Raw genomic sequence first — 24667 nt, forward strand, 5'->3', positions numbered from 1 at the left:
TTATAATTCCATTCAAACGCTGTGCTCAGCAAAGACGGAGGCGAAAAAAAAACATAAATAAATAAAGAGAAAATAATAATGAGAAAAAGCACCTGTTAACAACTTAAACAGGTTTTTGTGTGGGACTTTTAAATTTATTGTTTTATTAATTAGCCATGAAATTCGTTTTTGTTTTATATTTTTATATACATTTAGACATTTAGAGGTATTCATGGACTGAATGGAACTTTGAAGTTCCTTTGTCTGCCATACAGAAATATCGGCTTACTAATCCGTCAGAGGTCTTTAGATCTTCATAAGGTATCCAAGAAGTTTTGTCTTCTTCGTTTCTCAAGTACCTAGCCGATTTGAAGTTGCAAATCGTGACGATTGCGGCGACGGATGAACTAGTTTTATATCAGGTATAAAATACCAGTATATATGCACAGCATGTTGAAAAGAACTCAATGCGAATCAACTTGAATGAATCATTGCCATTAATCTCCGTGTCGATCAGCCGAAAATTTCAAGACTCAATCAGTCATCAATCATTATTCGCCATCAGAGCGTAGCCAGCACTTTTAATAACCCCCTAAATCGCTCCTCAAACGCCGCCACTGTCACGTCTTAAGCCAAACGGCAGCTGCGAGTGAGAGAAATTTAAAGATAAACTTCGATACGATCGTAGCCCTACATTTCAATGTGTGTGGATACTCAGATTATATGGGGTGAACATAAATCTCTTATGTCGCCTCGGGCACAAAGAAGTTCATCTTGAGGCTGCTAAGCGGATTAGGTTGCATTTTTCTGGATCGTTGCATATATATTCGATCCGCTTCGATTCGCTAATGAAAATGCAAATCTTGTGGAAGATTTCAAACACCAAAATAATTAGTTTATAAATAATTTAAAACTTTATTTCTCAATTTCTCTTTCAGGCTGCTTAATAAGTAGAAAATATCCTTAATCTGCTATTTAGTTGATAAATAAGAAAGTATCTACGGTACTAGAGCTAAATTGGTACGTTTCAATGTACAGCACGTAATTACATACTATGTACACTGTAGAAAATATATCTAGGGTCTATCGCAGTACTTTGTACGGCTCCTAGCTGATATTAAAACTGTGAGCTATTCAAACTATAGTTGTTTAATTAGTTCAGAGCTTTAATGAGAATATTGCTTAGAGATATTTAAAAGAGGGCGCCTTAATATCATGTAGAAAATCCTGAGTTGACCTATATAAAATATTATTCAAACTACAGTTGAAAGGGAGGCGAAAGAACTCAAGGATTGCAGTTGGTTTCCATATTGGTTGAGGCAGTGATGGAATTGATGTTTGGCTGAATCGTATACAACTGAAGGAAGGATTTTGGCTTGGACACCATTTACAATCCCAGCTCTTACGCCTCCGCCAACTTGCTTCTAACTAAAAGTAACTTAATTTTATTTTGAAGAGTTTCAAGTGGTATGGATTCGAAGGTAGAACTTAGCAACATTTTGTTGTATGTTTTTTGTTTGACTCAGCCTCTTCCTCGAACCCAAGCCAGTTTAAACGGAGACCTTAAGCTAATGTCATCGTTGCTGCCTCTTTTGGCCTCGACCTGGCCTGTACTATTGCGCCTTCTCCTTGGCGGCATTCACAGCACTCAGTCCCAGGGTGAGATGATCGCCAGCGATGAGGCCCGCCGCTCCGGGCTGGTGGGCGTAGTTCCGGATCTGGTGCAGCGAGATGAGCTGCGTGGGGAAAGCGGCCGCTGCTGCCGCCGCATTCTGCTGATAGAGATAGGCGGCGGTGGCCGCCGGCGGTCCGCGATGCTGTTGCAAATGGGGCGGAGGTGGTGGAGCCACTGTGGCTGCCAGTGGGGTAAAGGCGGAGGAACCGGGTCCAGGCGATGGCTGGTGCTGCGCCTGTTGTTGTTGCTGCTGCTGCGCCTGCGCCTGCGCCTGCTGCTGAAGGTGATGTTGCGGAGTGGACTGGCGCAAGACAAGATCCTCGCCAGCGGCCTCCTCGTGTGGACTGTGCGAGTGTCCTGGCGTGTCGGCCAGCCGCTGATGATGCTGCTGCAGCAGCTCTTGATGCTGTTGCTGATGCTGCAGGGAGGCAAAGTTGCCGTACGGCTGACCGCCGGTCTGCGGCAACTGCTGTTGAATGGCCTCCGCCAGCGATGCTGCCGCACTGTCCGCCCCCATCTTGGCCCAGTAGGCGGCATTCACATCGTTCATGGCCTGACGCTGCAGATTCAAGCCGATCCCGCTCGCCGGCACATGCTGCTGGTGGGCAGCCACCTGGGCCGTGTGCCTGTGCTGTTGCTTCTCCGCCTTCTCGGCGTGCTTCTGCAGATGCTTCTGCAGGTAGGTCTCCTGCGTGTACGATTTGCCACACAAACTGCAGATGTGCGTCTTCAGGTGCTTGGAGTCCTTGTGCTTGGGAATGTGCTCCAGCAGGGTCATCTCGTCGCCGAAACACTTGTAGCAGGAGTTGCACTTGAACGGCTTGTCGGTCTGATGGCAACGCGAGTGCGACTGCAGGTTCGAGAGCTGCGAGAAGGCCTTCGGGCAGCCGGCGTGCCGGCATTTGTACGGTTTGTCACCCGTGTGCGTGCGGATGTGCTGCTGCAGGTGCGACAGCTGCGTGAACTTGCGCTGGCAGATCTCGCAGCGGTATGGCTTGATCCCCAAGTGGATCCGCGTGTGCTGCGACAGGTACGATGAGTTGGCGAAGGATTTGCTGCACGAGGCGCACTTGTAGGGCTTCGCCTGGTCGCCATCGCCCCGGCGACCCTCCTCCTCCGGCGAGGATCCATTGCTGCCGCTCCCACTGGCGCTGCTCATCTGCTGTCGCGGCGGCGATCGACTCGGATCATACTGCAAATAAATATGTATTGGGTTAGACTCGGTTCAACGTTTTACTAATAAAAAGCAAACGGTGAAAGGTTTAAATCCTTAAAAAGTTTAAAGTCTAATACATTATTTGGAATACGAAATATATTAGCGAGATTTATGTTTCATCTGATTCAATATAAAAAAAACCTTTTGCCTTTTAAGGAGAAATTTTAAGTAAAGTGCATTTATATCCATATTATGTTTTCCTTATGATGTTTGTCCCTCAATTGTAAAAAAAATTAAAAAGCAAAGTTCATCCTTTCTTCCTTGTTCTTCCGTCTTAGATTAAAGTTCGACAACAAATGGCACTGTTTTATAAATAAAAGGATATTTGAAACGAATATATAATTTATTAAAAAACAACTAAATATTTTTTCCTAATATTTATAGAATCAAAGTGATTAAAACATAAATAACTCTTAGAAAACTCTGGAATAAATGAGACAAAGAAATTTACGCCTCCTTTCATTTTTTTCCAATTTGTTGAGTGCGAGGGGAAATATGATGATTCGAACTCTTTAGTTTAAAGTTTCAACACTTACCTTCTGCTCCTGTTGCTCGTGGGGCGTGGGCGGCGAGTTGGGCGCACTGTAGCTGACCTTCAGCTGCGGCGGGTGCTGTTGCTGCTGCTGCTGCTGTGGGTGGTGGAGATGCTGCTGCTGCTGGGGATCGGGATGTGGCTGCTGCTCCATGACCATTTGCTGCTGGTGCTGCACCAGGCCGTTCTTCAATGAGTAGTCCAGCCGTTCCGCGACATTTTGACGGAATTCGCTGATGTTGAAGGGCTTGTAGTCGTGGACCAATTGGGCCGTGGTCAGGTGGCCCAATGAGCGCAGCTGATCGATGGAGCGATGCAGATAATCGCCGCTGGGGACGCCGTTCGGCGCCGTCGGCAGTTCGGCCATAAGCGGCGTCTGATGGCCGCCAAGGGTCAGCGGGCGGTAGGCGATGGTGCGAGCGTCCAGCTTGGGGGCGTGGTCAGCGAGCTGAGACTATCCGGTGCAAGTGAGGGAACGAAGCGATGGTCTTCGTCGTCGGGAAGTCGACACTCCACTGGCGGGCTTACACAACTCGGCGCGTTTTTGTGCTGAAAGTACAAAAATATTGTAATTCTTGAATCCACAAAATTGTGCCATGTCGGCACAAGTGCTTAAACTACTTTTCGATTCCGCTTTACTGCCTCCCCACACCCCGCATTGGATACATTAATTTCTGCACATTAACATAAATGTGCATGAATTAATTAATTGTTTGTGAATTAAACGTGCTGCGCTCTGGAACAAAAGTCCACAAGAAGCCGAAGATACCGCAGCAACTGCAACCCAGTAAAAAAGTTGCCAGTGTAGCGCAAAAACCGAAAAGAATTAATAACAATGCCGGGCAAAAAATAGTTTGTCAACGGAAAAAGTCACAAGATAAACAAAAAAGGCGCTTGCGGCCAGAATTGTTGTTGGTGACAACAAGATGGAAAGCGAAATGGAATCGCTTTCGGGCTGAAGAACCGAAATGGGGGGGTTACTCTGGCAGGGGCGATTGGGTGGTGATGGCCTGGCAAAAAAAGTCAGGGGCGCCAACGAAACGTGTCAACAACCTCGAGAACTGAATGCAACTACACCTGTAACACTTTTCGGGGCGGTGCAGCTAACTTTCCGATGGGCCAATGATGTTCTTGAGGTGTAAACTTATATTAGTTGGTAAGATGATTAACACAAAGGTCACTTGATTGTTTAAAAAGTGAAAAATAGCCGCCTACAGGCAAATAAAATTAGAGAACCAAATTTTAAAGACTACATAATATTTCAGAGCCATTGAAGAATTCTGAGAAAATTGATAAAATTTTATATAACACAGCATACTATTTGCAAACATAGTTTCTACATTTCGTAACAGGCACCGATTTGATACGTTTACTATGTTAAACAAATTTTTAATTTCTCATGAATTTTATCAATTTTTTTTTTTTAATTCTTTGCCGTTGATTCATTGAGGAAAAGGAAACCAAAGGATAAGTTGAGATAAAACTAAAATGAAATTTGTATTCATTTATGGTGAATCAGTTGTTTTAGTGAAATTATGACTAGACTATAGATTTTACTTAATTAAGGAACAATTGTTTTGAAGGTTTTTATTGGCAACTAATCGAATTCTTTTCTCTTTCTCCTTTTTCTAACGTTCAATTTAATTTAAAGCGCACAAGCTCTAGTGAAATTAAATTTTTTCTTTAACTCAGTCACCTCTCCAAGCACAAAATCATAAAAATGTCAAGCATTCCCTGTTCTCTCATCATTTTTTTAAGACTATCAAACGGATCGTAAACATATTTAATCGCCAACTTAAATAAGCGTAACCATATTTACAGATTATCAGCTATTAAGAGAATCGTAGATATTTTAAATCACGTTTAGGCTATGTAAACAAAATTATTAAAGCGAAATTACATTTTAGGTCAGCACCAACACTTTTTTTTTAGGCCGTTATCCTTTTATATGATATTAAGATATAAAATATCAAAAATATTTCATTTAGGAACTATAAGTTTCTTTTGTCTTTTTTTTTTAAGAAGTCCGTCTGTGTTTAATATTCAATTAAATTTATGTGATTAGTTAAGGCTAAGCTTTTGATTAAAGTGCAAAACTATGTTAAGAATAATTCTAGCAAGAAATAAATTAGTTAAAAACTGCTTTTAAGGGAAATGTAAAAATAATAAAACCTTAACTATAGGAAATAAATTGCAATTAGTAGACCCTTGTGAAAGACTGTAATTTTTGCGCGCGAATTTGATTGTGACCTTTTGGTCGGGTGGGTGTTGACGTCAGAGGTAAATTCAATTTTGGATTTTGTTTTTTTTTCCTGCCTGGTCAAAAAAACCGGTTTTTTTTTTTGTTAATGCTGACGTTGGACAATTGAACAGCATGGCAGCAGGAATTCCGTTGAGGGGGAAGGGGAGGAGGTGGGTAATGTAATGCAAAAAAGGACGCGCCATTCGCTTGTTGCGCACATTCAGAGCGAGACGGGGCGACAAACAATTGTTTGCCGCTCAAACAATTGCAATAAAAAAATAAGCGAAAGTGGCGACCAACAAAACAGAAGCCGCAATCGTGTAACTACAGATCTAGGAACACAGAAAATCGGCCACTCAACCTGATAAATGCAAATGGGGAATAAATAAACGCAATCGGGCCCCAAAAATACAACAACAAAAATCCCCAAAAAAAAAAGAGAAGCCCAAAAAGCATATAAATAAAATGGTATACACAAAAAACCTACACCTACCTACACACAAAAAACGAATCAACGAAAATTAATTGAGCGCGAGCAGCTGAAAACAAAAGAGAGCAAAAGAGCGAGCAAGAGCGCAACATAAACAAACTAGCGGGCGGTCAACAACAACAACAGCACAATAACCGCAACTCGGACCGCTCTCTCTCTCTCTCTTTCGGGTTGGGGGCGACATGTGTGCGAAAAAAGCAGCGAATATTTGATGAACATGAATACAAAAAAAAGTGGACGATAAAAAAGACACGACGACGAAAAAAATTGATTTAGCTTAATAATTTGTTGACAATCACATTTGGTTTACAAAAAAAAAACAGATTTACATTTGTACATAATTTTAGCAAAGCGAAAATACGGAAATAGACCTAAATATTTGACCAAATGAACAGTGGGACAACCACTTTTGAAATTGTAGTTACCAATGAACAACTTGTTAGTGTTAATAAATATCAAAAATTACATGGAACACTAATTAAATTAATCAATTTTAATGTTTTTTTTAGTTTAAAAAAATTATAATACAACTATTATTTTTTTACTACTGCTTACAGATCTTCATCTTTAACGACGTAAAATTGTAACCTAAGCATTATGAAATTCTGATAATAAATTTTGGGACGAAAATGATTGTACTTTCAACCAAGAAAACACATTTTAAAACGGTACTATTAGGCCGTTTGGGCAAACTTATTTATGATTTTTGCCTGACAGGTATTATTTCTTAAAAAGGGGCGTACTAAGTGGTTTAAATTTATTGTTCAAATTAAAAGATTTATCAATTTATAATAACATAAAAAAATATATATGATAACAATAAAAACCAGATATTTTAAATTTGTATAAGTCAATAATTCTCAAATTACAGTTGTTTATGTTTTAGTTTTGGAATTGTCACGTCAATTCCCACTGTGCATTCAGCGCGGGAAGAGAAACAAACACAAGTGTGTTTGTCCAGTAAGGCAAACAAATAAAACATAATAACATCGTAAAGTACTTACCAATTTAAAAATGTCTTTTGTGTTCCGGCCCGCTGTGTCCGGCCGATGCAGTTTTTGCCCTTATTTGTGGGCCAACTTTTGTTGATATTTTGGAGCACGTGTTCGCCTACTGATTTGTGGGTGGATGGGTGTGGGTGTGCTCACCTCTTTCGCACAAAAACACACACAATTGTTTGTGGTTTGCGCCGCTTTATTTTTGAACGTTTGTTTGTTTTCGACTTCCCCGCACAATTGATTTATTTTGCGCAAATTGGCGAATTTAGTGGGGATTGTTATTTGGATTTGCGTAGTTTTACGTTCTTCTTTGCGGTCGGGCCTCTCTTTCGCACACAGAAGAGACTCTCGAGTGGCAATAAGAAAAAATGGCCGCGCACGCCAAAAATATACACACACACCTACGCACACCAGCACACACACGCGCTCGCAAGTTTCTGTACTTGTGCTTTTTGCCCTTTTTTTTGTCAACTACCGAATTTTTTTCGGCCACCGACTACCGACTGCTATTAATTGCAATTACAACAAGCACGTTTGGGGCCGTGGGGCGCGGGAGCGTAAGCTCGGCTCTTCGGTTGTTTACGTCGCGGCAAACCGTAAACACAACAGAAGGAGAACTGTTCGTGTCGAGTCGAGTCAAAAAACTGACTGAAAAAAATCACAGCGAAGAGCGCGTTTTTTCTTTTTAGGCAAACGGCGGACGAGAATGAGAGAGCGCTCCCTCTTGCTCTCTCTGGATTCCGGTTTTTTGTTCCCGGCGCCTCTGAATTTTTTTGTATTAAAATCGGGGAGGGAGGCGTGCTCTTTTTTTTGAAATACCGAATTTAATTGGGCCAAATTCATCCAGCCACATCCATCTTCTTCCTTTTTCAACCTTCCGGGAGTCTTTGACCCTTTCGATTTCACCGACTCTTTTAAGGACTACATAGCTGTTCATATTTACTGATAAGTTCTAGTTTTAATTTAAATAGAATGAAATGGCTTAGACTCAGGAGTGGTGGGTATATACATACATAAGTATTATCTTATGTCTGGTACCTTTTATTAAAACCATTTACAATGATGGGCTTAATTATTAAAACAGAAAGAGTATTGAGTATTCAATGCATTCTACCGGGCGTCTTTGACCCTTTTGATTTGATCGACTCCTTTAAAGACCACATTTTAATCTTCTTTAAATTTAAGTAGTGTAAAATGACCACGAATCTATAAATGCAGAAGTTAAGCGCACTTCATTGAAACCACTTACAAGAAGAACATTTTAGGCCCGTTATTTCGTCTTCATCGTGAGCTAAAAGAGGTTTTTAAACTGAGAAAACGTATTTAATCTTACAATTTTCAATTTTATAACTCAAAGTCTTAGGCGAAAAAACTGTCCATAGACTGTTTAAATTGTTTTTACAATTAACCAAATTTTTCATTTAGAATTAATATTTTTCAGCTTAGTTCACTTAAGAGAGTTATTATTTAGATATAATACCTATCTATCACCGTCTCTAAAATTATACACTTTTCAGCTCTAACACAAATTATTTTCCTGAACATATTTGATTTTAAGTTATTAAAATTAATCGTTAAATTAGATTAAAAAAGTGTAAAAGAGCAATAATCAAAATTAAGTCACCGAATTTAGGAAAAAAAGGGAAAAATTTGAAAGTGTGTCAAAGTTAAATTTATTTTGGGAGATTCTGATCCTTTAAGGGCTAACAGAAGGTTTCGTTTGCCATATCAAAGGTAAATGAAGATTTTAATGAATTGGAATTGGGCTGTTTTTAAGATCTTCAAGTTTTAGACTAGTCTTTTTTTAAACAACTTTTCATACACAACAAAATAATTAAAATAATAATGCATTACAATGTAACTCGATCTGCCTAAATTCGAAAATGTATGGCATAGTACATATTTTTATTAAATTTTTAATAATTAAGTTATAATATATGGTTTAAAATAGCATGAACAAAGTTACACCTAATAAGACGTACTTTGCCTTTACTTATTGTTAGCGACCTAAGGAAATTCAAATAAAACAGTAATCCTGTTACTTTCAGGTCTGAGTCTTAAACTGTAACGGACACGCGGTAAGATTTTTTGTCAGCAATGATTCCTTGTGTTGGCAACGCCTATTTGAAAAAGAGAACGATTTTATAGATTTCGTTGCACGGCCACACTGGTGTTATAATAAGCAGGGACTTACTCCGCGTGTATCCGGAACACAAACCATTTGGCGGGTGTATCGATTAACAGCGAGTTTCCTATTGTTATAGGAGCATGTATGTTATTTATATCGCTCACAGAACAAAAACAGCTATTTTTTTTATTTCATCTTTATTATTATGTTAAAAAATATTTGTTGTAAAAAATAGAAGGAATTGCACTAGTTTAAAATTTTGTTTGATGCATGGAAGGAGACGATAAAAAGATAACAGTTCAACAGCTTATAAACATTCAATTCGATATATCGGTGACGTCGTGAGTGGCTAACCCAGCTCTAAATCAACACACACACGTGACGACAATGAGTAAATTCAACCATTCCGTAAAAGTTCCCACCCAATACAAGGTTACCGCCAAGATTCTAAAGGCGGCGCTGGAGAAACAGAGGTCCATCAAGAGCCTGATCTTCGAGGAGAAGCACGCAGTGAGTGGGCAGGTCCTCCAGGCCAAGAATCGCGCGAATACAGCGTTTTTCCCTCTCGCACTTGCAGCGTGTTCGCAGTTTACATGCGGTGCTAAACCATTATAGCGAAAATCGGGGCGCCGTGGACAACGCCATCGCCGAAACAGGACTGCTCAAGGATAACCCCAATCTCGACATCTGTTTGGCCAAGGTTTTAGTCACCGAATTGATCTTTGGCAGGAAGAGTCTGAACGGCGATAGCAAACCCGTGCAAACAGTGCGAAGTTACGAGGAGAAACTGCATCAGGTCATCGGTGAATCCGGCTACAAGAAGAAAGGCAGGTTCCCCTATCACCTACCAGTATTAGCCGGCTGAGATGGGCAAGAAGAACCGGAGACAGCAAGCGGAGGCGGTGGCAGCTGCCATCGATGATCCTCCGGCTGTCGCTGATCCGGTGCAGCATTGTCCCCAGGAGGAGGACACCAGTACCGAGGTTTTCCTCTGGCTGCTGGCCTACAGTGTGCTCATGTTCACGCTGCCCTTCTTGGGCTTCTACGGCGTGCGCAGTTGGCTGCAGGAGTCCTTCCCTCATCTGGACATCTTCACGGTCAACTGTTGGTCTGTTCTTACGGCTGTTCTGGTCGTAAACCTTGTGGTGGCCATGTATGTGCTGAAGGCTTTCCGCGAGAAGCCGCCGCCACCTTTGGAACAGGTCCAACAGGATGTGGATGAGGATGAAGAGCCTGAAGCCATAGAGCCCAAGAAGGAGCAGTAACTTAATAGACTACGAGCATCACTTGTGAACCACTTAAAGATGAAGTTGTCTAAAAAAAGACTAGTCTAAAACTTGAAGATCTTGAAAACAGCCCAATTCCAATTCATTAAAATCTTCTTTTACCATTGACACAGCAAAAGAAGCCTTCTGTTAGCCCTTGAAGGATCAGTAACTCTTACTACACAAAAATAAATTTAACTTTGACACACTTTTAAACGCTGCTTTTATTTGTCTTTTTGTTCGCCCACACAGAACTCAATCCCCGCTATGTGCGCATCAATACGAATATATTCAGTTTGGCCGAGGCCCTGGAGTATCTGGCTGGAGAGGAATGGCGGCGCAAGGAGCTGCCGGCGGATGCAAGCTACCCGGATTTCTTGGTTGCAGTGAAAGCACTGGAGGAGGATGAGTTCATGACGGATATGCATGTGGAGGGCGTGCTCATCTTTCATTCCAAGTGGGCGCACTATTGGGCCAGCCATGACTTGGTGCGCAGCAGAAAGTTGATTTTGCAAAACAAGGCAACCTGTTTAGCCGCCGAGTTGCTCGCACCGCCGGCAGGAGCCACTGTCCTGGACATGTGCGCCGCTCCCGGCATGAAGACGTTGCACCTGTGCAACGTGATGCAGAACAAGGGACGCATCTACGCCGTGGAGCAGTCGACGGAACGATATAGGGCACTGTGTAACATCACCGAGGAGGCTGGATGCGAGATTGTGTCGCCCATTCTGGGCGATGCGTTGCATTTGGGTGAGTTTTTGGAAATGAAGTGGAAGTACGTTTACAAATACTATCTATCTCTTTCAGATGGCCAACGCTGCCCAGACGTAGAGTACATTCTGGTGGACCCCAGTTGCTCGGGGAACGGAATGCAGAACCGCCTTTCATTGTGCGACGAGGAGAAGGACGACCATCGACTGTACAAGCTGGCCGGTTTGCAGATCAAGATCCTTTCGCACGCTATGTGTGCCTTCCCAAACGTAAAGCGCATTGCGTACTGCACTTGCTCGCTGTGGAAGGAGGAAAATGAGCAGGTGGTGCAGCGTTGCCTACAGATGAACCCATCCTTTAAGCTGCTCAGCTGCAAGAAGGCGTTGCGCAACAAATGGCAGAATGTGGGCGACAAGGAGTATGCCAACATTGGCAAGAACTGTCTTTACTGCCTGCCGGATAGCGATTTGACCGATGGCATTTTCGTCGCGCTCTTTGAAAAACGTAAGGAAGGAGACACAGATAATTAGTTTAAAAGCAACAAACAGAATTAAACGCTTTAAATGTAAACTAAATCTTTATTTGGCACCTATGCCATTGAATTTTTTCAACTTCAGTTTTATACATCTTTATAAAAAAATAAAAAAAATATATATATTAATAAGCATATAGTTACATTATGTGAAGATCAATTGTTGAGAACACGATTCAATAAATATATAACATTTATATAGATATGTGTGTTGGAATGTATATTAGATACATGTAATAAAAAAATTGTTCGCTTATCTATCAATAACTGCGGAATGTCAAAATTTAAAAACTTACAAAGGAAATGTATATGTAGCCGATTTTAACGAAAGTTCTCCTTGCTCTTTCATTTAGCAAGTTTCAAATTAAATTCTAATGTTTGATACGATTGACAGTTCAAAATTCAAAGTGTTCTTTTTCAAAATTTAGTACAGATTATATATCAATTGCAGATACATATATCGAAATTTTTCCGGCTGCAAACGAACATTTTACAAAATGAGGGCGTCCACTTGCAGACCAGTTCCTACCATTAACTTTCGGATTGTGAGATGTTTCTATCGGCCACGACGATTGAACAAATATTACGATATTGTGAGTACTTTTCCATTACAAAATAGGTTTCCTTTTCACAGAAACAGACATAAATTATTTGAATTATTAAATTTGATTTGAGTGTTTGATCGTTGCATATACGATACGAAATATAGGCACGATAAGTTTTAAACTTAATAAAATCGAACGCGCCAGGCGCTATTTAGGTGAATAATCTATCTGGTAAATCCAGTCTTGATCAGAACGCGTATATATATTTCTGATTATATAAACGCTGCAGATGCTGCCAGAGCTCTGCTCCTTCTGGATGTGCTCTCTAAACCTTCATCTGTTGCTTGTAGTAACTGCTCTTGGCCAGGCGGAATGACTCCGCCTTGATCGCATCCTCCATGGTGATGATTGGCTTCTTGGGGCAGTATTTAATGGTGTGCGCCGAGTCCCCAGATGCCCCGCAAATGGGGCAGACATAGGTGCGCAGCTTGGGGCACAGCACTCGGTTAAAGTTGTCTCGCACTGTGTGGCTGTTGACCACCGCCTCTGGTTCGTTGTTGTTTTCACAAAAGACGCAGTGGCGACTGATCTGAAAAGGTTTAGGAATGGACTTTAATATTTTTTGTATTTATTTCATATTTATATGTAAGTCAACTTCAACTAAAGAAACAAAAAAGACTTGATAGTCTTCAGAAAATATTTTCTGAAAGATATGATCTTATAAAGAAAGCGTTAAAAACTAGAGAAAAAGTAAAGGCAAATAACTGAAAAGTTCCTCAGAATTAAGAAACCGTTACAAATGTTTGTAATTTTTAAATACAAATAGTAATTGCAAAATTTTTATGACAAATTCTTGAATCCACTTATAAATAAAACTATCTTACATATGGTTTTAAAATGTGGCTGTTAGATCACCTATCATTACCCTAACCACGTTTTGGGACACCTCGGCAATAACTTCCGTCTTCTAGTTTTCGAAAACTAAGAGATCTGGAAAATTCCGATCGAAAACTTGTTCAAATCCACTCACCTCCTTGGCCTTGCTGTTGTTATTGTATCGCTTGTGCACCTTGTTGATATTATTACTGGGATTGGAAGCACCGCGTAGCTGCTCCGCCTGGATGGGCAATCCCAGGCCGACTCCCACGCTGAGATTGGGTGCCATGCTCACTGCTGCCTGGGCTTGCAAGCCCACGACGTTAGTAGTGGCCGGCATGTAGGACATGTTGCGCCACACGTTGTTTAACTGCTCGCGGTAATTGTGCAGCCAGTGGCTGGCGAGTGGAGCAGGCATCGGTATTAGATTGCCGCTAGTGGCCGGCTGCTGGACAGGATTGCGACCCTGTGGAAGGTACATCGCCGGCTGTTGCTGCTGCGCCGGCGGAGGCGTTTGAGCCCGCGTCGGAACACTCCCGTAGGAAAAGCGACTAAGGTCGTCGCTCACATAGCCGTTGGACGCAAACTCCTGCATTACATCCTGTGTGGGGCCGGCCGCATTTTCTGCAAATCGAAAGCTTTTCATTACGGCGTCCAAATCGATCAGTGACATTTTATTTGGCTGCATTCGTTTTTTTATTTTATTTTATTTTTTTTTAAACGGGAATGAACGAGCAAAATCCGGGGATCGTCAAGAGAACAAAAGAGAAGACGCAAAAGTATGTGGCGTTGGAAGAAGGAATAGCGCAAGTGTTGCAATGGTCAGTGACCCAAGAGCCAGAGGCGTTCGGCACTATTTGTTAAAGGGGCTATGTAAGAGAAGTTATTGTGGGTAAACAAAATAATCTAGCAGAACACTTATATTAAATGAGAAGTAATTTAACATTTGTTTTTAAAATGTTTAAAGCCAGAAATTCAAAACAAATAAGTAAACACTTCTCTTTGTTGCCCAACTGAATAGTTCTGAGCTGTGCTTCTATAAAACCCCTTTTGAACTAAGCTCTTGACTTTGGCCTAACTGTACTTCGACATCCAGTTGTCTCGTTCTTCCCCATTGCTTTTGTATCTTTGTTTTCCACGACGCCATTTCCCTATTCGGCCTCTCTTTCCTCACCTGCTGCGCCCGTCGTCAGCTGGGCAAAGATTTTCAACGATCGCGCAATTTCGTCCTTCTGCTGGTGATTTGCACTGGCTGCCGCCGCTGAAGCCGCCAAGGCCAACTGATGCTGCGCCAGGGCTAGTTGTTGTTGCTGCTGCTGGAGCAGCAAGTGGTAATGATACTGCCGTTGGAGCAGCAGCGTATTGGCAGCGGCGGCGCTGTCCGCCAAAAGGGGAAAGTGCGTCGTCTGGGCGGCAGTCGACGGGTCAGGGGTCAGCGGCGTCAGAGGGGTGCTGGGCGGACTGAGTGTGGCCGATGAGTTGGCGCCACTGGTGTCGAGGAACATGTCCTGCAGGCCCAGCATGTTGAGTCCCCCTCTTGCGTGGAAAGCAGCAAAATTGTCCTGTGCAAAAGAAGTGTTATCCCTGTAACACGGAACGGGACTTTTTTTCCGAAAGCGGCACTTACTGCTGCGCCACTGGCTTCCAAGTTGCTGCGGAACATTGCGAAATTTGGGTTGAAAGTTACCGTTATCGCGCACTCTACTTTCCACAGATCCTCACCCAAAAACCAAGCGGTTTAATTAACTGAAGTATTCGCGATACTTCTTAATCTAAAAAATGTACATATAACAAAACTCGGCTTTGGGTGTTTTACCGTGTCGCGTAGTCAAAAAAAAAAAATGTATGTCCCGGAGACAACTGGCGTCAGCTTTGTGGCTACTATCTCAGCAGAGTTCTTGGAATTTTTTGGAAAAGCTGCGCGCGCCAACTAACGGATCTTGGTAGAGGTGGAGAAGGATCGATGCCAATATCGATGTCATCGATGTTTTCTACGCATCGGTTTTACCATCTCTACACTGCTTTCCCTCTGCCACAACACTGCTTGCTCATGATAATTTTCCTTATAGGATTGTTTGTGTTTCTGTTGGCAAAACTAGAAGCACCCTGGACATTGACCACAATGGCTTTGTACCTTCTTTTCGTTACGTTGCCCCATGCAACATACATATTTTTCACGCAATCCAGATGACAATTTGAAGCACGTTGTTTCTCCACTTTTAGTTCTTGGCTAGAGGTATCAAAATTATGTTTTAACATAATATAATAGTTAAAATTAAATTGAATTACTATCTAGATCTCCATAATTATGATGTTATGTTTATGTGTCTTTTACAACTGAACACCGCGCAATGGAAACTTATTCAAAAACACAGCAGCTAAGCTTGATATATCAATGAAAAATACAGAAAATATCCCCTAAAACAAGTCACCCACACGCGCCACACGCCGGCACAACAACAATTATTGCACACAATTCAAATATCGCGCGCATCGCATGTTATCGGCCCGGGACTATCGGATTACCGACGAATCGAACTATCGCGCCCGCAGACGAAGATTGGACGCTTTCCAACACCGGCGCGCGCTGAACGAAGAGAACAGCTGACTGATACGTGCGTGGTTCGCGGCAGAAATTACATAAAGTTTAGAGCCTCTGACGCCATACTCCCGAACATTCGCCACCGATCGAACCCCCTGCGAAAGGTTACCCAATCCCCACCATGGTAGGTTCTCTCAGATCCCGTGTTTCGAAGCTGTCCCAAGCGACCCCCCCTACATACATGTGCACATTTCGAGGTTAAAACGGGCGAGATTGTAATGGTTTTTCTCCTTTGCAGTACAGAATAGCTGCCCTTGCGCGGGATCGCGCCTGCCTCTTCACGTGCCAGCAGGCCTCGCAGAATCTGCAGCAGCCGCAGGTGAGCCTTGGGCTGTTGAGATCCCAAGGAGCACCCGGATTAAGTCATGACTTTATCCCGCAGCCGCGTTTCTATAGCGCGCCAGGTCGCAGGGTCGGCTTCTTCTCGCAGTTCTTCGACAACATGAAATCGGAGATGGACAAGAACAAGGAGATCAAGGACAACATCCGTAAGTTCCGCGAGGAGGCCCAGAAGCTGGAGGAGTCGGACGCGCTAAAGTCGGCGCGGCAGAAGTTCAACATTGTCGAATCGGAGGCGCAGAAGTCGTCCAGCAAGCTGAAAGAGCAGCTGGGTGCCATCAAGGAGCGCGTGGGCGATGTCCTGGACGATGCCAGCAAGTCCGACCTGGCCAAGAAGGTCACCGAGGAGCTGTCGAAGAAGGCCAAGGGTGTCAGCGACACGATCACGGACACCAGCGGCAAGCTGGGCCAGTCCGGCGCCTTCCAGGCCATCTCCAACACGACGACGATCATCAAGAAGGAGATGGACAATGCGAGCATAGACAATCGGGTCTACCGCGCCCCCGCCCAGCTGCGCAAGCGCGTCCAACTGGATATGAGCGACAGCGATCGCATTGTGGAGCCCAACACGGAGGCAACTGGTTAGTTTGTATATGTTTCACAAAATATGAAGTTTATTAAACCAATTCCATTCCACTTCCCAGGCATGGAGCTGCACAAGGACTCCAAGTTTTACGAATCGTGGGAGAACTTCAAGAACAACAATACCTACGTGAACAAGGTGCTCGACTGGAAGGTGAAGTACGACGAGTCTGAGAATCCCGTGATCCGTGCCTCCCGCCTGCTAACCGATAAAGTGTCCGACGTGATGGGCGGCCTCTTCTCGAAAACAGAGCTGTCCGAAACGATGACGGAGCTGGTGAAGATCGATCCGAGTTTTGACCAAAAGGATTTCCTGCACGATTGCGAAACGGACATCATTCCAAACATTCTGGAGTCGATTGTCAGGGGCGATTTGGAGATACTGAAGGACTGGTGCTTCGAGAGCACGTTCAACATTATCGCCACGCCCATCCAGCAGGCTAAGAAGGCCGGCCTGTACCTGGACTCGAAGATCCTCGACATCGAGAACATCGAACTGGCCATGGGCAAGGTGATGGAACAGGGTCCCGTGCTGATTATCACGTTCCAGGCGCAGCAGATCATGTGCGTGCGGGACCAGAAGAATCAGGTTGTCGAGGGCGATCCGGAGAAGGTGATGCGGGTGCATTACGTCTGGGTGCTGTGCCGCGACCGCAACGAACTCAACCCCAAGGCTGCCTGGCGGCTGATGGAGCTGTCCGCCAATAGCCAGGAGCAATTTGTTTAGCGCGTTGTCACGCCTTTCCTTTTTTACCGAGCCGTTTAAGTTTCCCTCATTCTCTCATCCACAAAACGAACGAAAAGATCACTGATCACTGGACACTGAGCATTGACAACGCATTGACCACGAACTCGACCCGCAGGACTCTATCAAGTGTGTACAAAGGTTTCGCTTTCGATTGCTTTGAAAGTTTTGTCCGCCACTAGTCGACTGTGTCCGCCCGGCAGGGGCTGCTGGTCGGTCCCGCGAAAGATTCCCCCTCGAATTCCGGGCGCAGCAATCTGCCGGCTCCGGAGCGGCTCATTCCCCCCAACGACGCCCCCGGTCGGCCGTTCCTTGCGGCCACGCCCCTCACCGGTCAACCCACAACGATGAGCGGTGAAGGGAGTGGCCGTCGGGATCGTGGTTCCTCCGCTGGTGTGTCCTGGCCAAATCTAAAACGTTGAAGCTTAAAGTTTTAAAGTGCAAGCATGCTATGTCGCTGGCATAGGCGTATAAGTAGTGACCATAAGACAAATTGTTGAGTATAGTTGAGTTTAGGTATTTTAAGGCACCAACCCACCCCAACCCATCCCGACCCCTTCTCTTGTAAATATGGAATTCGCCCAGCGCAGCTTGGGCACGGCAAATTGACTGTACACACAGAATCCAAAGAGTTGTACGTAAACCCAAGCGCCTCTCAGAATGTCTAGAAAAAAAAATAAATACTTGAATACTTTTAGATATACCATTGAAGCAACTGGTGAATTCTTGAGATATAAGTGTTATGTTACCTTACCCTAATCACAGACATCCAAGTTTATGGTTGCAAATCATAAGCGCCAGGCTACTATGTGTAGAAAATAAAAACTCCAATACTTTTACATAATCCATTTAATTAATTGGGGACACCTATCAAATGGTTTTAACATATCTTTTAGAAAAACTAAACATTATTTTTTAAAATTTAAAAAAAATTAAAATTTGAAATGGTATAAATGAGATGGCATAAGCTATTCTACTTTTTTTTTCTTTTGATTACATTTTATATTAATTTAAGTAACTAATGTGAATTTAGTTAGTATCGTTCCCAAAATACATTCGCTGTTTTGTGGGAAAAGGATAGTTTGTTGCTAAATTAAAACTATGGCTTGTTAAATAAGAAAATCTTGTCTTTCTATTTTGAAACAGATACAAAGTTGGTTTTTTTAAGATTTATTTTTTTTATTTTCCTAGAAAACTTTAGACCACTATATTCGAAAATTTAGAATAGACCACTATATTCGAAAAACATTTATTTTGAATAGGTACAACACATTCAGCACCCTTTCTGTTATTTATCTGTCCATGGCTTTTTATTTAAATATATATAGCTATTTTATATTTTTTTTTATAATTACAAGTTTTATAAGTTTTAATAATTTAAAATAATTTTGACTACCCCTAACTTTAGCCGACTTCGTGTATCTCTGTTACGATAAAGACAATGTTACTGCTCGAGACCTTGATCGGTTAACATAGCTAAACGAGCTGTGGCAGTTAACCAGACTTCGTGCGGCTCTCAATTTTTCATTTCAATCAGAAACCTCGACGCGAACGCACGCAAAATTCGTGTGCGGAACGAAAAAAACATAAATATTTATAAGTGGCCCGAAGGCTTATTCATACCAAAATATCCAGCGATTGAGTGGCGCGCGTAACTTGTGGCCGTGTGATAAGCCAATTGATAAAGGAAGTGACGGTACCCGCATATTATCAACAAACGCGAAATGGCACTGCAAAAAAGTTTAGCCTTCTACAGCGCGCTTCTTTTGGTTCTGCTGCTGGCTGATTGTGAGTACCACAACAGATATATATCTACAATGACAACGGCCATAAAAGATAGATAGCCATAGCCCCGGAGACCCGATATTTCCACTTCTGCAGGGAAACTAGTTTCGAGCGCAGCTGGATGAGATGGCGCGGCCACTTGGCTAGACAGTTAACAGTTTACGGTTCACCCTTTTGCCTTAAGTGCCTGCCAACAGCCAAGAGCCAAGAGCCAAGAGCCAAGACCAGGTCCGGTTCGGGCTTGGGCTCGTTTTGGCTTTTGTAAGCCAGGCTTACAACGCATAAATATGGGGGTTTTATTGAAAGGGAACCGCCCGCCGTCTCATCGCAATGAATCGTCCATCAAGGTCCCGCCAGGTCGCATAACTAAATTGCAAGACTTTAATTCCATGGGATTCCAGTTGGCTCGCATTGCAGATAAGATTTCGCCAGGGCTTTTGCGCTATATGGTACATGATTGATACGCAGTTATTGTAACTTAACAGTTGTGCGACAAAATAATAGCGTATGCCATTCAAGTCCCTTCAAAACGAAAACCAAAAGGATTTAAAAAGAATTGTTATTGGTACCTTTAAAATAGTGACTCATAAAAACAAGTTTTTCAAAGAATTTGTAAACCAATACGTTTTTAAAAATTATAAGAACTTTGTAAAGAAAATATTTGTAAAATTTAAGTTTTTGTTGTTGGTTTTATCCTAGTTTGACAAACAAATTTTTTTAAATTTATTTCTTTTTTGCCCACACATTTTTTGCATATGATTATGATTTCTATACAAGTGATAACTAGTTAAATTCTTGTATATACCTTGTAGCTTATGAGGTGTCAGAACTTTATAATCAAAGGACTTAAGTTATTATTTTCCCCAAAGATGTGTGATAAGAAAGTCTCAACTCTTTGACACTTGTCAAAAGTGGATCAAGTTTTCTCTGGGACAAGCCTTTGGCTATCGTCACGTACTGAAATCAAAACTGGGTGACTTACGAATGTCAAACTGCAAGACGTCGTCGCTATATCATGTGCTTTTTCGAATTGTTTTTGGCTTATGTGGAATTTTTCGGAAGCTTCCCAGCCAGCGTATAACGATCGGCATTGGCAAACGTTTGCGGCATTAGAAATGTGTGTTTATTGTTCGATTTGTGCTATATAGTATATATGGACAGGTTTGCAAAATACCAAGCAACCAGTACAGCTGCAGTGATGGAAATAGGATATCATCATTGGTTTCAAAACATAAAACAAAAATATATTTTTTTTTCTTTTTAAACAAATTCTGAACAACTGTTTTTTACATTAATATCATAGTTTTTAATCACTTGATTTTACCTTATAATATTTTGATAAGTGTAAATAATCAAGAAATAAATTTATTTTTTCCGCTTAACGGAACATAAAAAGAATTATCAATTATAAATATTAGCAAATAAAGCTTAAAAAACATATTTTCGTATTATTTAACCTTATGTTTTTAAAAACTAAAACAAAAATATCTCTTTTTTTTTTAAATAAATCCTAAAAAGAAATTATTTTCTGGGATGCCATTGACGGCAAACTATTTTGAAAGAATTGTTTTAAATCATTTGTTTTTCAAAAATGTAAATAATCTAGAAATAAATTTATATTAACTGCTTTAGGCAAATTTGAAAAGAGTTTTAAGTAAAGCTTGAAAAACACATTTTCGTATTTGGTAACCTTTTGGTAAAAAATATTTTGTTGACAGCAAACATTTCCTATTATGTTGAGCGCGTTTGTGCTAATTAATACCGGTTTTATAGCTCCAACACGATTTCATTTTGTTTGCCAAATAGTCAACTGATAAGCCGTGGTAGCAAAACAATCCGTAGGTTAGTTCTGAATAAAATCGGAGCTGGCAGATAGGCAAACATATCTGGCCGTGTGTTTTAATGGCCTGCAATGTGGCTGAAAGGTGCTATTTGCGAAATCTCGGCACAAATATTTGCGCTTCCACGAAAGTAGGAAGAGATCTGTTCAGGTAGCCCGATAAGCTGTAACCAAATACCCGGCTAATTTAACCGACAACAGCATTAACTCATTTCTGCTTAATTGCTTTCTCTTTTAGCCCAAGCCAAGCCCTCGCAGGATTTGAGTGCAACGCAAACGGAGCTAAGTGATCTAAGGGGCGGAGGAGGCGGAGGAGGACTGTCCAAAAATAAGACAGCTGTCGTGGAGGTGAGTTGGCCAAAAACTGGGGGGGTAACTGGGCCAGGCTTTTTGGCCGGGAAACAGGACGGGACAAAGCCGACTGAGTGACGCACTGAGTAACATAAAGAATGAAATGAAATACGAGCCAATGCATTTTTCGGTTTTTTTTTAACCAGAACCGGAAATTTACGCTTTAAAAATGTTTATTTATTTTCACTTTGATTAAATGCACAACCAGCACAAGACACGCGCGGCGTTTGCCTTTTAAGGCTCCCAAGAAATGCTTATAAAGACAAAAAGAGAAAAAAGCGCACGCAGTAAAACTTTGCATAAAATTAAAGAAACGGCGGCTATCACACGCCAATGAGGCTTTTCATCGACTTAGTCACGAAATTCCATCGACGGGGGCCTCTGATCAGATTACGATTTTCGAGATCTCCCAAGTTGATCTCGTGCATGTCACCTTTTTATATGGCTTGCTTAAAGTCGTTAGTTGTAAACAAATCGGACAATTACACCAGATAAAGTAGCTTGCGGCAAATGAGTTTCAGACAGAGTCGCAAACCAGTCACGTAGTCGTTAAATATTGTAACAAAGTTCACATCCCGACCCCTGCGGTCATCGGGGCCAACAATCTACAGAAGGTTTCGAGTGAGAGTGATCTCTGGCAGTTACTGTTTTGTAAACAACTTAGTTGCGGCAGTAATTAACATACGGTATGGAAAAATATGGGTAACACATTATGCAAGATAAGTTCGGCTAACCTTACTGATAACATGAAATTCATACCCTGGCACTAGCTTAACTTAAACAGTTGTAAACAAAGCCAACTTCATATGAGTAAAGACTCCAGAACAGGTGTTTGGCAATCAAAAACCGGCAGTTATCACTGGGTAATAAAGACGTAAGTAAGACGAGTCGGCTTTTAAGTGATGATTAATATGGGGAGAAGTTTAATGTTTCAGTTTCAGTCAATGAGTCAGCAAGAGTTCCGATTTCCTTGTCATAATATTTAAATTTTAATTGTTAGTCTTGTTACCAAGCCAACTATTTAACTTAGTTGTACAATTAAAACCACAATTAGATTTTATAAATTCCTTAATACGAAATGGAAAATTATAAATTTAATCGTTCGTTAATCGTTGGTTAATCGTTCGAACTAAATTTCTTGAAAGTTATTATTAAATACAATGACTTGCAAGTTATGCACTGTGAAATGAAATTACAAGACCAATATATTATATTGTCTTCTCTTAAACCGAAGTCACAAAAATGTTTGAAGCTTTTTTTAAGACTTCATAAATAGAAATGAGCTCAAAAATGTATGAAAAAAAGGCACCTTAAAAACGCCTCCACAATGTAGACGGGCTACTTTTGCGCCGCCCACTTTCAAATGCTAGTTTCCAAATTCGGCATAGAACTTGCATAGAATCACGTGCCGGGGGAAATCAATTACTCAACCGACAAGCGAAAGCCGCATCGATGACACGAGCCCCTTTTTGTTTGGTGATGGATCTACATGGTAAAAAACGGGTACTCAATTCTATTGGTTTTAGTATTAATCCCTTAAATTCAAGGCGAATTATTTAGTTATCAAACCGGAAGTCTAGGAGTTTTTTTTAGATAAGATAGGGTAAAAATTAGGGTATGAAGTATAGGGTATGAATGTTTTTATATTATGTTTTGATTAAAGTAAAGCTTAAGTAATCATAAGTCTAACTTCTAATTTTTTTAAATTTCTTTTTTGTAGGATACTTCCTCAAATTCCGACTCTGAAGCGGAATCGGAGGAACAGCCAAGGCGATCGTATCCCCATCGCGATGAGGACCAACTGAACTCGGCCACCAACGTGGTGCTGGCCCAGAACTACAAGTACGATGTGGAGATCCTGGAATCTGGAGATGCAGACCAGGATGACAGCAACATGGACGACGATGATGATCTGGAGGAGCGCTTCAAGGGACGTGGTGTTGTCTTCAGCACGGATACCGACACCTTCGCCTCCGAGAACATCGAGATGACCCCGGTGGACGTGCAATCGGATGCGGTCAGCCAGGGGCACGTGCTGCTCGGCATCGTGGTGGTGGCACTGGCCTTGGTCTCCATCTGCCTGTACGCCGGCCTGGTCATATGGCGCTCGCACCTGGAGTAAGTGCTCGCTCAGCTAATTGTCCTAATTTCCATAGTGCTAATTCTTCGCCACCTCTTTTCTTCATTAGGCAGCGGTACGGCATGCGCGAGCGGTTGGTGAACCGGGACCTGGAGGAGGAAGCGGGTGGCGACGACATCGATTATCACGTTTATGCCCCAACCACCACGCCCAGGGCGTAGCCCGTCTAAAAAATCTGGTCCGATTTGATCCGATCCGGTGTACGGCAATTGGACCTGCTTTCGGTTTAAAGTGCGCACTCATCGCACAATTTAAACGACAAACCCAGCGACAACGAGGATGGAGAGCGCGCTCAAACGTCTAATGAATGCCATAAATTTCCACGACAAGCTGAAAAGCATTCCGCTTCCCAATTACACTCTAATGGCGATGCTAAAGGTCAAATCCGATTTCTAGCAGCGCAGTTGACAAGCGCCAATTAGTTAGTAAGTTTCTGTGATATTGTTCTAGAGATTCTTTTGTACGTCCTTGCACTAACAATATGCATAGAGCCCACGTTTGTAATCGATAATAAACAAGTATTTGTAAATGTAAACGAAATTTTCAATAAGGTGTTCTTACTTTAGACGGGACTTAGAACACGTTTTAGAATCACTCTTTAAAAATATAAATATTTAACGGCATTCTTTTTTTAGAAATGATTAATTTAGAGCCTTTTTAGAACCGGCAGAAAATGGCTTTGCAATGTTTTATTGGAAACCATTAAATACAAGTTGTTTTAGTCCCATTTTAAATTTCAAAGTTTTTACTGCTCAAAGGCAAGTGGATATGCAATCAATCAATCTAAGGAGTTTTAACCGGCTAAACACACCACATTAAAGTGTGTAAAAAGTTGTTAATTTGCAACTTATGCATTTTATCCATAAAATTTGAATTCAAATTGTGCGCGCTTTTGAGTACTTAACAACACTCACAAGGTATACGAAGTGCAGCCAACTTTGCCTTATCTAGTTCATTAGAACCATTAAGCTATCAACTAGTTCATAAAGGTTTATATATGCCCGAATCACATGCTAGCTGACAGAGACAAGAAAGAAATTATTATCTTAAGAAACTTCAAGCTAATTTGTTTGCATAAAATGTGATTGTAGACA

General features: G+C 41.9%; 6 protein-coding genes across 11 annotated transcripts; 4 read left to right on the forward strand and 2 right to left on the reverse strand.

Annotated features, from left to right (window-relative positions):
* Positions 1–870: 870 nt before the first annotated feature.
* Positions 871–7763, reverse strand: LOC108135845 (zinc finger protein squeeze). Of its 3 annotated transcripts, none has more exons than XM_017256730.2 (3): positions 7139–7763; positions 3407–3951; positions 871–2846 (listed from the first exon to the last, which is right to left on the reverse strand). In XM_017256730.2, the coding sequence occupies exons 2-3, from the start codon at positions 3767–3769 to the stop codon at positions 1593–1595; spliced, it is 1617 nt and encodes a 538-aa protein (XP_017112219.1). In that variant the 5' UTR covers positions 3770–3951; positions 7139–7763; the 3' UTR covers positions 871–1592. The 3 variants fall into 3 exon arrangements, with proteins under 3 accessions (XP_017112219.1, XP_017112220.1, XP_041565625.1); XM_017256731.2 differs by lacking the exon at positions 7139–7763 and adding an exon at positions 4480–4582; XM_041709691.1 differs by lacking the exons at positions 3407–3951; positions 7139–7763 and adding an exon at positions 3012–3242.
* Positions 7764–9607: 1844 nt separating this feature from the next.
* LOC108135791 (28S rRNA (cytosine-C(5))-methyltransferase) lies at positions 9608–11965 on the forward strand. Its single transcript, XM_017256658.2, has 4 exons — positions 9608–9770; positions 9838–10087; positions 10778–11275; positions 11333–11965. The coding sequence occupies exons 1-4, from the start codon at positions 9648–9650 to the stop codon at positions 11764–11766; spliced, it is 1305 nt and encodes a 434-aa protein (XP_017112147.1). The 5' UTR covers positions 9608–9647; the 3' UTR covers positions 11767–11965.
* On the forward strand, positions 10023–10741 carry LOC108135794. Its single transcript, XM_017256662.2, has one exon. The coding sequence runs from the start codon at positions 10127–10129 to the stop codon at positions 10523–10525; it is 399 nt and encodes a 132-aa protein (XP_017112151.1). The 5' UTR covers positions 10023–10126; the 3' UTR covers positions 10526–10741.
* Positions 11966–12051: 86 nt separating the features above from the next.
* Positions 12052–18296, forward strand: LOC108135790 (mitochondrial import inner membrane translocase subunit TIM44). Of its 4 annotated transcripts, none has more exons than XM_017256655.2 (4): positions 12052–12361; positions 16030–16110; positions 16174–16711; positions 16775–18296. In XM_017256655.2, the coding sequence occupies exons 1-4, from the start codon at positions 12266–12268 to the stop codon at positions 17437–17439; spliced, it is 1380 nt and encodes a 459-aa protein (XP_017112144.1). In that variant the 5' UTR covers positions 12052–12265; the 3' UTR covers positions 17440–18296. The 4 variants fall into 4 exon arrangements, with proteins under 4 accessions (XP_017112144.1, XP_017112143.1, XP_017112146.1 ...); XM_017256657.2 differs by lacking the exon at positions 12052–12361 and adding an exon at positions 15612–15915; XM_017256654.2 differs by having other exon boundaries at positions 16030–16711.
* Positions 12331–15109, reverse strand: LOC108135792 (protein nanos). Its single transcript, XM_017256659.2, has 4 exons — positions 14817–15109; positions 14364–14751; positions 13344–13813; positions 12331–12902 (listed from the first exon to the last, which is right to left on the reverse strand). Exons 1-4 carry the CDS (start codon positions 14850–14852, stop codon positions 12639–12641), a joined length of 1158 nt encoding a protein of 385 aa, XP_017112148.1. The 5' UTR covers positions 14853–15109; the 3' UTR covers positions 12331–12638.
* Positions 18297–18969: 673 nt separating the features above from the next.
* LOC108135793 lies at positions 18970–24113 on the forward strand. The gene is made up of 4 exons (XM_017256661.2): positions 18970–19245; positions 21321–21430; positions 23154–23551; positions 23623–24113. The coding sequence occupies exons 1-4, from the start codon at positions 19182–19184 to the stop codon at positions 23732–23734; spliced, it is 684 nt and encodes a 227-aa protein (XP_017112150.1). The 5' UTR covers positions 18970–19181; the 3' UTR covers positions 23735–24113.
* The last annotated feature ends 554 nt before the right edge of the window (positions 24114–24667 follow it).

Source organism: Drosophila elegans, unplaced genomic scaffold (assembly GCF_018152505.1).
Source record: "Drosophila elegans isolate 14027-0461.03 unplaced genomic scaffold, ASM1815250v1 contig_476, whole genome shotgun sequence".
Taxonomy (NCBI): Eukaryota; Metazoa; Arthropoda; class Insecta; order Diptera; family Drosophilidae; genus Drosophila; species Drosophila elegans.